Genomic DNA, 14118 nt, shown 5'->3' on the forward strand with positions numbered 1-14118 from the left:
GCAACAAAAGAAAAAACAGTCGGACTTCAAATACTTTGCGGTTGAGATCCAGACTTGAGGGAGTTCTGATGCATCGAATCCATTTTTTTTTTTTTTTTTTTTTTTCATTATTTGTCTTATCTGAAGTCTAACAAAAAATACCTTATTTTAACTTAAGTAAATACCTATGGAAACCAGGTAATAAAAATCTTTTGGAATTTCACAAATTTTTTAATCCAACCGAACTTTAATCGAAGTAAAGTATCAACTGCATTCACTAATCAATCAAGTTTTACCCGGCTTCTTCCGAGTTTTTAGATTCGCATAATGTTCGTAATCAGAATGAGATTTCCGAATACAAAGGAAGCAGTGTAAAACACATCTTAAGGAAGCTTTGTAAACTCACTTTAATCATTAATAAACCATAAAATAAGAGACATAACTCTTTGACGAAGTCAGGTGTCTTTTTAGATTATTGAAATCTTCTTGGTTTTCCATCAGATGTACTCTCCATAGTGCGAAGGGAAAAAGTCTTGTCTTGTTAATATTGTTGTGATGACGTTGTAAATGTGAACCGCAATTGTGAGAGAAAATATAAAGATAATTTTAACATAACGCGGCGTAAAACAGTATAAAAAGGAATTTCTAAAAGGCTAGTAGAAATACCATTAACAGCCAACCCCACCCCACCCCCATCCACTATTTCATTAAATCGTTCATTTGTTTCAGATTTGGGGCGAACTTACAAAACTTACATAAACAAAATGCTATCTACTCATATTTAAATTGTTTGCATAATAAGTTCCCCTATCAAACAAAAAGTTTACAGTTTAAATCGCAAATGTTGTTGACTTGAAAGATGACTTCCGCTATTTCCGAGTGATAAGTTACCTTAGTGCATTAAGTTTGGTTTTAAAAATAAACACCATTTATATCTAGGGAAATATGAGAATTTAAAGCATGAACAAAAAGCCATTTTCATTTTACGGGATGATCATTAGAAAATAAGAGAGTTTAAATTATTTTTATATTTAATGACAAGCAATTGAGTTGTGGAGAACTCGTGAACTCTTGGTAAATTTAAAAAAAACAACATTTTTTTAGGTTGTCAAACTCTATTGTAATATGATAATATTTAAAATCTAACGAATTTTTTCACTAACTATAAATATAATAATGTTCTTGCCAAAAAATCTCAGTTAAACTCGCCACCTTGACAAATTAAATTTCCAGAAGAATCCGACATTTGGCAAAAACAATACTCTTCTCGAAATCTTCGTCTTTATAATTTCGTTAAAATTTCACATCAAATATAAATAAAATATTTACAGGATTTTATTTCAAACCATAAATTTAAAATAGAGCCGATGAATCTTGATTTCACCAAACGCGACATTTTTTCTTTGGGTTCATCTTCGACCCTTCTTCACATTTATAGGCTTTACTAAATTCTGGGTTGTTTTGAAGTGTTCCAATCACCCTTTAAAATAATAAATAAGTTAAGAAAAACTGCCTCGGAATTTAATTCGTTAAAGATTAAAACTTTTAAGACGAAAAAAAAACAAAAAAAAACAAAGAAATCTAACACAAGAAATTTATCAAGCAATGTCTCAGCATTTTAAAAGCATATTTAATATTCCTATTTTTGCACCTGAATCTTGATAGAGAGTGGACGCCGCTTTCTATTTGGTTTATTGCAGAAGACTCTTTGTAATTTGTACACCAAACCTAAAATTAGAGATAAATTTAATATTTAAAACAATATATGAAACGGTTTGAAAAATAGTGAAAAACTAAATGTTTCCTAACATTTACCTGGGCAAATGCAAGAAAAAACAATTGTTCAGATGTTAAATTAAGCCCTGGTAACTTTTTTTCGTCTTCATGTTTCTCTTTCCATAACTGATAAGCCTATACAAAATCATATTTTAACAAGCCCAATCTTATACAATAATCATAAGTCCAAACCACTTGCAGAAACATTAACAACTACAAAGTAATTTTGTTTTGTTTTTTAAAAAATAACATAAGTAAACAAACTGTAACCTGAAGTGATTGCCTAAGACCTCCATTGTCAGCTAAATCTTCGCCTAATGTCTGTTTACCATTCATCTACAATTTAAACATTCATTTACAATTTTATTTTTGTAAATACTAATGAACACTTACAGTTATTTACAAAGACATTGCTTAGAGTTATCAAGTTACCGGCCTCTGAAACATTTCAAACTTTGAATACTGATCTGAAAAGCACTGACTTCTCTTTTTGAAAGCCTCGGTAGATTCATTTGTCCACCATGTATCAAAATTACCCTCTATAGTGAAATCTTTTCCTAATATAAATACAATAGTTTAATTGCAACTTAATTAAATGCTTGTGTAAAAATTTCATTGAAACTTCTATATAACGTTTAAAGATGTACAAATGCATGTGCACATTCATCAACACACCCAAATACTCTATTAGTGTATATCGAGTGTGTTGATGAATGTGCACATGCATATGTACACATAGTTAAAATATACCTTGATCATCAAACCCATGTGATATCTCATGACCAACAACCATTCCTATAGCACCATAAGAAACCGCACTATTGAAAAATTAGAACTATTAATACAACACACAATATACAAGTTTTTTGCAAAGTTAAAAAAAAATCTAACCGTGGAGCTCTTTTATCATAATATGGCCATTGGAGAATTCCTGCAGGAAAACCAATTTTGTTTTCCGTTGGTGCATAATAGGCATTGACTGTAGTTGGCAAGATACTCCATCTAAGATGATAGTATGTTGATTATTGCGAATATACTTAGTTTTTTAAATTTGTAAATCAATATTCTTGTTTTATTTTTTTTTTGCTTAACTATACTCTAGAGTCACTATCTGAAAATTATTCTACCATTAAATTTTTTTTAAAATAACTATAATAAATAAATGTCAAATATGCAATTTTGTTAATCTAAAGAAAGAACAATAAGAGAATAATAAATGATTTAAATGTCTTTTCTTCTGTAGTATTTCAATTTTACAAATCATTTGAAAGAAATATGCTTATTTGATTTTATGGTTGTTAAAATTTTAATATGGTATAGGTGGTACCCATGTGAAGAAGTAATGTTACTTACTCAGATTTATCCACTGGTTTCCCTCTTTTAAGATAGTTCTTCAGATTCTCATACCTTCTTCCTTCCATATAGTTGTTAAAATGATCATCTTCTTTAATAGACAACTAATATAACAAAAAAGAAAATTCAGCAGATTTAATAATTCATTGCACGCCAAAAACTTTTTTAATAAACATCAAATCACAAATCATTTTCTAAACTAGCACTATTCACTTACACCAATGTATTCAAGTTCTAAAGCAGTGGTGTTTAAAATAAAGTCAGGATAACCAATATTTTCAATTATTCTTTCTGCCTAAAAATAAGTTTTTTAAATCAAATTAAAAAACATTAGAAAATTCCTGTGTAAATCCAGTTAGAAGTTTAGAAGCTTTATGAATAAAATATATTTTTTTACATATTAAATTTAAAAAATTTTATTCAGCAATATTAATTATTAATGAGTTTAATAATTTAAATACTTTTCTTTTTGCATAGGATTTTGTCTTCATATCCATCCAATCCATTGTTTCAAGATTATCGATGAAAACTTGTTTAATTGCTTGTATTATCTCAGTAGACTACAAAAAGAATGAACAAACTTTAAAATAAGAAACACTTGTTTGTGCTGACAATACACAAAATGGTATTTAATTGTGCAAAAACTTGTACAGAAAAAAACATAAACAGATTCAAAGTTACATTTTAAAAATATCTTAGCGCCATATTAATTTTTTTGTAGACTGTTTTCTTTTTAGAAAACATTTTATTTTGTGGGAGCATATGTTTTGAGCCTATTTTTAAAATAGTTTTAAATTAATTTTTACAAACAATGTTTTCTTGCTTTGTAGTTTAAAAATGTTTACCATGTTTTTTGCTGTTTTATCGTAGACTTTTTCAATAAAAGGGAGCCCTAAAGCATATCCAAAATTGCGCAATGTACTGCTTATGCAGACTTCCCATCTTGGCTGTCTATCTGATATACTATAGGCAGCCAATTGATATTCATCTAAAATATCTTGGTACTTTCCTAAGACTACAGGAGCCATGACATTAACTGCATGCCAAATTATGTAAGCTGATTGAATTCTTGATTGAAAAAGAGATTTGGTAGTCAGAACAACAATATTTTCACTACAAAAAAACAATATTTAACAAAAATAGAAAAAAACATACTTCTTAGATTTCTGCGTAAACAATTTGTATGCTTTTCCTATAAACTGTGTGCTGAATGAAACAATTCTCTCATTGCGCTGAACAGTTATATTAGTTTCTTTAAATAACTTATTGACAAATTCCAATAACCAACCTATCTAAAATATTTAAAACACATTTTTAAAATTATAAGCAAAACAATGAGGCAACGATATTAAGAAAAACATAAAGGTTATGTCACTGGAAAGAGATTCCATTTAAGTTTTCAAAAAACTGGATGTGCAAACAATGAAAATGTTTAATTAAAAAAAAAACATAAACCGGTATTTCAGTGCGATTTGCAAACTCTTCTAAAGTCATAGATTCATAAATAGAATGGTAATTTCTTCTTTCCAACACTGACATAGTAATCTAAAAAAAAAAAAATTTTTTTTAAAGTTAAATTAATAAGGAAAAATAAAAAAAACTCAAACAATGATTTTACATAACTAATTCTTTTTTACCATTGAAAAGGATTGGTTGGATCCTGGTAAAAGATTAGTTGAAGTAGAGACTTATTATTCGTGTTATCTTTTTTTAGGATAAAGTAATTTAAAAGGTATACTTACATTTGCTAACTCTGTTTCAAACTCCATTACTTTATCCATTAACTCTAATCCAGTATCATTCGCTCCCATCTCCTTAACAATGGACTTCATGAATTGTTTGTAAGCATTGCGGTGCTTTAAAATGTAGTTTCATGAATAAAATAATGTAATGTTAGTTGAATGTGATAGGGAAAAAAACTGCTACTATAAGCAAACTTGTCCTATGAAATACTAAAGTATATATGTTAATACTAAAGTATATATATTAATACTAAAGTATATATAAATACTAAAGTATGTATATATATATATATATATATATATATATATATATATATATATATATATAAATATTAATTACCCGTATGTGAAAGGAAGAATTTTCATTCAGGTATGACTCTTTTGCAAGAACAATTCCTGATTGATCAAACTGTGTATAAAAACAAAAACAAAACAAAAAAAAATAAGCAAAAGTTATATACTTAAGTGTAAATAATTAAATTATGTATGTATACATAAAGTTTTACCACAATAATGTTTTGGCTGGAATTTTTTATATCTGCTGAAACATACACTTGCATTAAAGGTGCAACACTGATATTTTTATGAACAACAGTCAAAGCATCCAGCATATTCCACTTTGATTCATTAAAATTTTCATCAGTCACTGGCCATGAACCTATAAAATTTTACCTAATATAAAATAAAAGTTCAAATACCTAGTAACTCTTGCAAAAAAGAAATAGGGACAATTTTTGATAATTATACAACTTTAAAAAATGGAAAAGAAATTTTAAATTTTGAGTGCCTAATGACTTCAGTAAATATATCTTTTTGAATAAATGAACAAATAGATATTATTGTAAAATATTATAAAATATTAGAATATTACGCTTGAATACAATGGGACTGTAAAATATTTTGTTAAACTAACAATTACAAATAACATTTGGGCTCTATACCCTTCTCAGTTAACAAATATTATTTCTATTTAGCCAACTGCTTGCAATTATGAGCCAACTATCTCTCTTCCCAGGTATTGCCAATCTCTTTTCAGTGATTCACCTTTCCTCCCCCCACCCCCACCCCCTCCCCCATTTACCCAATGACAATCCTTTAAACTATTAAAAACTAAAAAGTAGAATATTGCTTCGTGAGAATTAGTGTCATAGAAAAAATACAAACTTACCCATATCCTTCACTAATTGTTTCATTGGTTTGTCGCCAATTTTTTCGATTAACTTTGTATTTGTACATGACTTATAATATGATGCAGCTTTGTTCAAAACTGGTGTCTAAAATTATGGGTAATTTTAAAGGCAATTAGTCATTTAACCGGTGTCCTTTTCAACTCTCATTGTGAAATAAAGTAAATTAGTTGTCTACAAAAAACATTTCATCAATTAATATCAACTAGGTCGGCAGAAGCGGAATGTTAATTTGAACAAAAATTAAGCATCGATGGTTAAGCTTTATCCGTTAATGAAAATATAAGCTTCTATATCACAACAAAATAAAGAGTTCTAACTTAAAAGCCTTTGGAAAAATTTAAACAAGTAAACATCAGTGTTTTACTTTTTAAAAAAATCATTAAATGGACGGTATTATGCATAATTAGATCATGTAATTTTTTTCATTTTTGAACTATTATTACCATCATGAGTTCTACATTTTACAAAAATAGAAATAAAATAAAAGATGGCTAATGAATTGACTTTATTGACTAAAGATCAATTTATTGACCAAAGAGTTTATTGACTGAAGACCAAGAGTATGTTGCAAAAAAACCCTGCAACTTTTAAATTACAACACTTGCTAGTAAAGTTTGCCTATAGTTACACATTGGAAAATCATTTATATCTAATCATTTATTTCTATCTTTTACAGATTTTTTTAAGATTGTACCCGAACATCATCAGATTCTCTATATTATTTTAAAATTTCAAATGCGTTTTTCACGAAATGCAAAAACTGCGTGAGGTCTAGTTTTGAACGGTACTGTCCAAATGACAGACTTGCGAAATCTAAGCGGAGTTGTTTGATCGTTTTTTATAGATGAAACTTATGTTTTACAAAAAAAAAAAATTTGTAACTAAATACTTAGCTACCAAAAATTTTTGAAAAATGTAATGTCTAAATGCAATTTCACTATTTATCATTAACTTTCTTTAACTATTCGCAAAAGTTGATTTGTATTAATTTGGGCCTTCTTACCATTCTTACCTCTGCTTTGCTTTCATTTGCTATAATTTTGTTTAAAATTTGTTTCAAAACTTCTGAGTTTTGCTCTGAAAGCTCATCAAATCTGCTGTATCTTGTGCGTGATTCGGGAACTGGAACACTTTTGAGCCAGCCTCCACATGCGTATTCATAAAAATCAGAACACGGATCAATTTTAGTGTCCATAACGTCAATCATTCCTAAAAAGTATATTTTGTTAAAATTGGTAGTTTAAAAAATAGTTAGGACAATTGAAACGAACACTTAAACAATGAAAAAGAACATTTGAACAATTGAAACGAACATTTGAACAATTGAAACGAACATTTGAACAATTGAAGCGAACATTTGAACAATTAGAACTTTTAAAACCAATATTTGTATAATTGGAACAATTGAAACGAATGAGGATATTAAACTTTCTACCGTTACTAACAAGCTACATATTTTAACTCACTTGCTGCAATCTGAACGCATTCTTTTGTGTTGCATAGATTAGATTCTTCTCCGATATATTTCGATTCCACCAAGAGGTATTTCTTTTTTTGCAACGCAATATATAGTGCAGCCAAAATCGTCAATAACACAACAAGAATAAACACTACTCCAACTAAAATCCTCAGCAAAGGAGATCTTTTTAAAGACGCTGCAGTTTTAAATGAAGTTTCGCCTATGCTAAAATTGCTGTGTTCTTCTTCATGTTGCTTAAATGGGCTTTTTGCTTCATTGCCTTGCAAACTCATGCTCTTTTATTCAAATCTTGGTTAAGTTTAAAAAGATTAAACTTTCTTATATGAAAAAAAAAAAAAAAAAAAAAAAAACAGTAGAGAAAAATTCAATTATTAAAGCTATATTTACTAATTTTGTAAAGTGTCATTTAATATATTTATTGATAAATTAAAAAAAAAAAAAAAAAAACTAAAACACTCAAGCAGAAAAAACTTTTAACTTAATTTTTTTTAAGTTTAATTTATAGTGAGTTATTAAATTTGATTGAAAAAGCACTTTGTTTGATTTTTTGTAAGATTATAGCATAGTTTCAACTCGGAAATTCTTTCTCAATATGTTCTTAAGAGCTCCTAAGTAGTAAAGTAGGTCCTCTTGTTAAGGGGTGCTGCAAAAATATAATCGGCGTCTTAATTCATCCGTGAACATTTTCGATAACAAACAAGACACTTGAGCTTAAATGCAAAAAAATTAAAATAGGTCAAGTGACCAAAATTCTTCTCGATTCCCGGTTGCGCATGTAGTTGTGATATAATTTCAAGTGGCCATCGTGATTTAATTGAAATATTATTGTATAAGTCGAGTTTCAAAAAAAAAAGCAGATTCATTTTATTTCCCAGGGAAATTAGGCGTTATTAAACATAACTTAGTTTAAGAAACAGTATTGCAAAATTCTTCAAATACAAAAAAAGTCCTTTGTTTACTTAAAATATAATGGTAGCCAATCAATTTCCTATCTCACTTAAATGTAAAACTAAAATAAAAACATGAGTTAACTGGATTAAAAAACAAAAACAAATAACAACAACAAAAAACGGTTAAATAAATTTCATTATGTTTTCTTAAAAATAAAAAAAGCATTCAAATGTTACAAAAAGAATAGCGACAAGATAAACCTTTGCTTGTATCAACGCGTCCTATAGCCTTTAAAAAAAGAATTAGTTTTAAAACTTTAGCTTCTTAACTAAAAAGCTTAAGACTATCTGATGCAACGCTCAAGGATTCAAAAAAACAACAACAAAATAAACTGCTTTAAATGCAAAAAAATTTCTTAAAACAAACGAATAATGTTAGAGCAAATTTATCGCTTATTTTCAAATCTAATTTACGTTTTGGAGTTAAATAGTAAGAAATTACTTTAGAGGAAAAAGCTTAACCTTATACCAGTGTTTTATTACTATAATAGTCATTGTTTAGAAACTCAATTCAAAACTTCTAATCATAAGTCCAAATTTAAAGCAAAGTTCAAAAACCTAGTTAATACAATTCTTCTTTAATTTCGAAAGTAAGTTATAGTTTTTCGAAAATATATTTAAAATCAAATATATAGTATAATTTAAGAAACCTTCCACCGTTAGAACATTAGAACACCGTCTGAATTCGAAATTTTGAAATATGATTTTTTTTTTCTATTTTTACAAAACAAAATTTTAATCGATGAGTAGTAACCATTGTAATACAAATGCGACAAGCAATTCGTAATGGTTTTTGCCAATAAAAAAATAATTTAAAGTTTTCAAAATAACTTGATGTTGATATAATATGATAAAGATCAGTTAATACTCACAATCTTCCCATAATTAGGAGATTTACCAATTTAATGCAAAAAAACGATATTTGAACGATATCCCATTTCACATCGCACAGATTTTCTTTGAACTTGTCATTATAAATAAACGTGCAAAACCCAAACAGAATGGAATGTTCAAAAACTAGGTTTAAAACTTAAGAAGTGAAATATCTTGAAATCAAGACTCAAAAGTAAAACAGCTTATTTACCCACTTCCAGTTTGAAAACACAACCGACGTCAATATAAGTACGGATGTTGACCTTTCATTAAAAAGGTTAGTTGCATAAATATAATAGCTATTTTCGTTTACATTTCTCTATTATGCGCTATTTAACTATGTATATACTATATACATTGCAACAATCTCACAACCATTGAAGATCTGCTCGTTTCTTGGCGCAGACACGACGGCAACGGTTGTTGCGTCTTGTCTGTACGAAAAAACAAGCAGATCTTTAAGAATTGAGAGCACTGTCACGAAATGAAAGAATTATTTAGAAAGTACTCAAACCTTGCTGTAACCAGATAATTTTAGTGATAACCTTTGAATAAAACAGTTTTTGAGATTTTTTCCCTCCAGTCAACTTTCATATAAAGTTTAGTAGATTTATTCTGGAACTAAATCCAGCGGTTGTTTCTTACGCAAAGGTGACGGATTTTCCATTTGACAGATTTTTAATATAATAGAATAAAAAATACATGTGTAATTATCAATATTTATCTATCTATAATTATCATAAATTTTAATACGGTTTTTTAAGTATCAGATGGAGATTGATATTTGATGAAGATCTAACAAATGAAAACTGAAATGTATTTAACGTTAGTTGTAAAAGAGTTCGTCCTATCAACCCTAACATTTTACTTTGGCCTATCAATCCATCTGCTCCGCAATTATACTAACTTTATGAAAGTTATTTTATTTATCTATTATTTATTCTATTTATCTGTTCTAGATTACATTTATTATTTCAAAAGAAGATTAGAAATGGAGTTATATTTATGAGACAGAACAACGTTGTAGGGTAGCATGAATACATGCTATGTAAATATGAATTTATACTTGAAACATAAAAATGTTTAACTAAATTTTTCTAAATTATTCGAATTTTTTACTGAAGTCTTATGAGATTAGCGAAAAGAAGACTTGACAAAAAATGTTCCTGAAAACAAACATGATTTCTTAAGATGAGAACTCAAAAACAACAATGTTAGACCATGCACAGCTTTTTACCTTTGTCTAACGCTAAACTTCTTCAATAATCTTTTGTTCGAAACCATTTTGGTAAATAACAAAATCTGCTAACGAAGGTCTTATAACAAGTTTAGATTCGGATTATGACAGGATGTTGACTTTAAGTGAAGTCTAGATGTGATATTTGTAAAGAAAGATAAATTCCTTAACCCATCTGGAATGCTAATGTTTATATATCCACATTTAAAATCTAAATTCTTACTTTTTTGCAACAAAGCTCATAAGCATGAACAACTTTTGAAACACTGCCATGTGTTTTTACTCAAATCCATCAATTGGATTCGCGCTCACGTTAGACCTACTTTAATTTTCTAAATGCAGTGATAAATAATGAAAAAATCTGTTACGAGAAATAAATAAATAAAATCTTTTGTTTAGTAATAAAAAATATAAGCAGCGTTTGAAAGTGGGCAGACTTATATAATTTAATTAAAAGTGATGTGTGCGCTTTACTTTCATATGAGATTTGCGAGTAGAGTTAAAATTTTGACAACTGATATTTTATACCGTCCTTCTTTCTCGTATTATAAATGCTTCGTAATATACAAAATTATAAGTTAACGCAGAATAAATATTCTGAATCTGAAATGTTTACATGCAGCCACAGTGTCGAAACTAAACGTTTTCTCTCTTGTAAACTTATCTTTTATTTATCAGTGCTAGTTAACCATTTAACTGGGATTTTAAAGTTTGGGAACCATTAACTGTTAACGTTTTTAGCTCAATTAATGCATTTTCTTATTTGGAAACACTTCCAAATATATTTTGACTGTTATAAATAGCTTTAACAAATGACTTCTGATACAATTTTTTTTTTTTTTTTTTTTAATAATAGTGAGATAACACTATTCTAATAAATCTGTTCATTTCTGATCAGGATAAACAAAATAGAAACAATAAAACAAGCAGACGAGTAAGATGAAATGAAATATCTTGTCACTTATTCATCTAAAAACTTGCTGGTGCAGATATTTGCTATTTCGTGGTAACTAAAACATTTATTCCTCGGTAACGGATGGAGCATTCTAACAAAGTTTCGTTAATAAAATGCAACATGTTTTTCTGAGTTTCACAATTATTACTACTCTTTGTTTAAAAAGTTACGTGTCCTACAAACAATTGGTCAAAAATTCTGTGTTGATTGATATACTATTGATACTGTGCTGCTCGATATAATGGTAATCGATAGAACTGTTATTGAACCCGAGTTTCCAGCAGTCAGTGAATATGTTAGAATTTCTTCAAATTGTGCTGTTTTAAGAACGAAACAATAATTGTTTCCTACTTGCGACGCACCTTTTGAAATATATACTATATCATAATTATCATAATTAACTAAGACGATAATCCTTCCGAAACACAGGCAACGAACAGGATAACTTTGAGCAGCCTATTTTTAATGACTAGTTGCAAAGAGATGCTGTTATTCAACAATTTATACGGAAGTAAAATGAAAAGTTTCTTCTAATTTTACAATAAGTGGCTGTACTTTCTTTATTGTACGATAAACGAGTCATAATGGCCAATAGCAAGAGTATTCGATCCAACTGACTCATTATATGCTTTTTATAATGTAATTATACAGTGAATCAATTGATAGGCAATCCATTTTTTAATTGACTAGAAATATTAAAAAGTTCTTAGTTCTGACAATCAAAGATCTAAGACGCCAATACCAGGCCACCTAAAATTCACCTTTAAATTGCTGCATTTTACTTTGACAACTCTCGATACAACACGCTTTATTTTGTCACTAATTTCATCTACTAAGCCTTCACCATGACTTCGTGCAGTGAATACCAGGTCATCAAACTAACAATAGTCATCATGCATAAAAAGGACGTTTGTAAGCAAAAATTTATTTTTAAACTGAGCAGCACAGCCATCGCTGAAAATTTCAATATACTTTATTGAGCATTTTTCTATTAGGTATTAGGTAGGTAGCTAATGAACTGTAACATTTCAAGTCCTAACTGAACTCTTATCATGATTGAGGCTATCTGAGACGATGATAAATTTTTTGGATTAAGACAACAGCTGTGAAGTACTTTTCATCCTGTGACATAGTTAATTATAATAATGACAACATAGTTCTTAGCAAAACCAACCTGTAAAACAGCTTAAAAAGTCAAAATATTTCTCTTGTACTTCTTGAACTCATTCTTATAATCAGACTTTATTTCTAAATTTTTGTAATCAGACGATTAGTACGATAAAAAAGCATTAACTTGATTTGGTTGATAATGATTGTTAATTGATAGTCATTTTCCTGTTGTGTTTGTTGTTCTGAGTGGTTTCCATCTGTCTGTCTAGGTATATTTTTGTGTCTATATTTTCATGAAGAGTTAAAAACCAAACATTCTGAGGACATCTATCATTAGTAGGTCAAATAAATGTGTGTGTTTTTGAACAGAAGCATATTTTTTTAAAAAAAGCACAGTTTATTTAATACGAATGTGTGTTTGTTTGTAGTGTGATGAAGAGGTAAGGGATTAGGAAAGTTTGGGCTCTTGGTTTATATAGAAGGGTGTATGGAGGTTGGGAACAAGGTTGATGGTGTGCGGATTGCTTGGTTAGGAAAGGGCGAGTTTGGGGATAGTTTGGTTAGAAATGAACAAAGTTTTATCGTCAAAAAGTTAAGGTTCTATTTACCGTCCTCAGTATATTCTATTATACAATATAACTCAATAAATTTTCTATTAGAGTGTAATGGTTAGCACTCTTTTATTCATTACGTTTATAAAATACAAATAATACTCTTTTACTCTTCTTGTTGCGTTCGGTGCTGTTTTTATCAATTACTCCTCCTTTTGTTCTTCCTTTTCTATGTAAATATCTCTTTTTTATTTGAAGCTTCTGGTTATTCTTCTTTAATCAATATTTCTTCTGATTTCTATTTTATTCTTTTCTTCTTCTTATCTTTACTTCTTATTTTCTGATTATCAAAAATTTCTTCTTTTTCTCTTTTATTCACTTAAAGCTGCTTGTTCATCAAAGTATTTTTCAATCACAAAAACTCTCTCTCTTTAAAATTTTCTAAAAAGACTTCTTAAAACTCTCCTTTACTTCTCTTTAAAACTCCGTCTTCCCTTTCTCGTTCTCCAGTTCTTCTCTTATCCGTCAGACTATTTTTTTTTTTAGCTATTATAGTTTTTGCTTGTTTTCCGGTTGCGATACCTTTTAATTTATTTGTATGGCAGGTTGATGAGTCTTCGTGTTTGCGTCTTTTCCCAGTTGTTTTTAACTTTTCTTCTTTCCGTTTTATCGTTAATTTACGTAATAGGTTGATGAATGATCGTGTATAAGTCTTCTCCCGGTCGTTTTGTTTTTAACTTTATTTGTCTTCGCTTTATCGTTTACGAGTCTTCGCGTTTCAGTCTTTTTTTCCCGATTGCTTTTTAGCTTTTCTTCTTTCCGCTTTATCGTTTATTTATATGACAGGTTGAATAAGTCTCCGTGAGTACATTTGTTCTCAGTTGTTGTTTTTAATTTAATTCTTTTCGCTTTATCATTTATT

The 14118-nt window shown here is 28.7% G+C and overlaps 1 protein-coding gene across 4 annotated transcripts; it reads right to left on the reverse strand.

The window, feature by feature from the left end:
- Positions 1 to 1243: 1243 nt before the first annotated feature.
- LOC145185461 (endothelin-converting enzyme 1-like) lies at positions 1244 to 10897 on the reverse strand. Of its 4 annotated transcripts, XM_090097628.1 has the most exons (21): positions 10804 to 10869; positions 10581 to 10712; positions 7507 to 7808; positions 7053 to 7249; positions 6019 to 6124; positions 5357 to 5508; positions 5191 to 5259; positions 4851 to 4964; positions 4564 to 4653; positions 4264 to 4400; positions 3954 to 4176; positions 3570 to 3668; positions 3326 to 3403; positions 3109 to 3212; positions 2647 to 2757; positions 2506 to 2573; positions 2188 to 2312; positions 2026 to 2091; positions 1795 to 1890; positions 1631 to 1707; positions 1244 to 1459 (listed from the first exon to the last, which is right to left on the reverse strand). In XM_090097628.1, the coding sequence occupies exons 3-21, from the start codon at positions 7790 to 7792 to the stop codon at positions 1360 to 1362; spliced, it is 2298 nt and encodes a 765-aa protein (XP_089953754.1). In that variant the 5' UTR covers positions 7793 to 7808; positions 10581 to 10712; positions 10804 to 10869; the 3' UTR covers positions 1244 to 1359. The 4 variants fall into 4 exon arrangements, with proteins under 4 accessions (XP_089953754.1, XP_089953752.1, XP_089953753.1 ...); XM_090097626.1 differs by lacking the exon at positions 10581 to 10712 and having other exon boundaries at positions 7044 to 7249; positions 10804 to 10897; XM_090097627.1 differs by lacking the exon at positions 10581 to 10712 and having other exon boundaries at positions 10804 to 10895.
- Positions 10898 to 14118: the final 3221 nt, after the last annotated feature.

The sequence above is a fragment of the Hydra viridissima genome, unplaced genomic scaffold (assembly GCF_058129835.1).
Source record: "Hydra viridissima isolate aposymbiotic clone 2 unplaced genomic scaffold, HvirCarnegie_v1 scaffold_9, whole genome shotgun sequence".
NCBI lineage: Eukaryota > Metazoa > Cnidaria > Hydrozoa > Anthoathecata > Hydridae > Hydra > Hydra viridissima.

Coding starts and splice junctions, on each gene's coding strand:
- LOC145185461 (XM_090097626.1), bottom strand. CDS start 7,792: ATGAGTTTGCAAGGCAATGAAGCAAAAAGCCCATTTAAGCAACATGAA. Junction 7,250..7,506: donor ATGCGTTCAGATTGCAGCAA/GTGAGTTAAAAT, acceptor TATACTTTTTAG/GAATGATTGACGTTATGGAC. Junction 3,213..3,325: donor TAGAACTTGAATACATTGGT/GTAAGTGAATAG, acceptor TTGTTATATTAG/TTGTCTATTAAAGAAGATGA.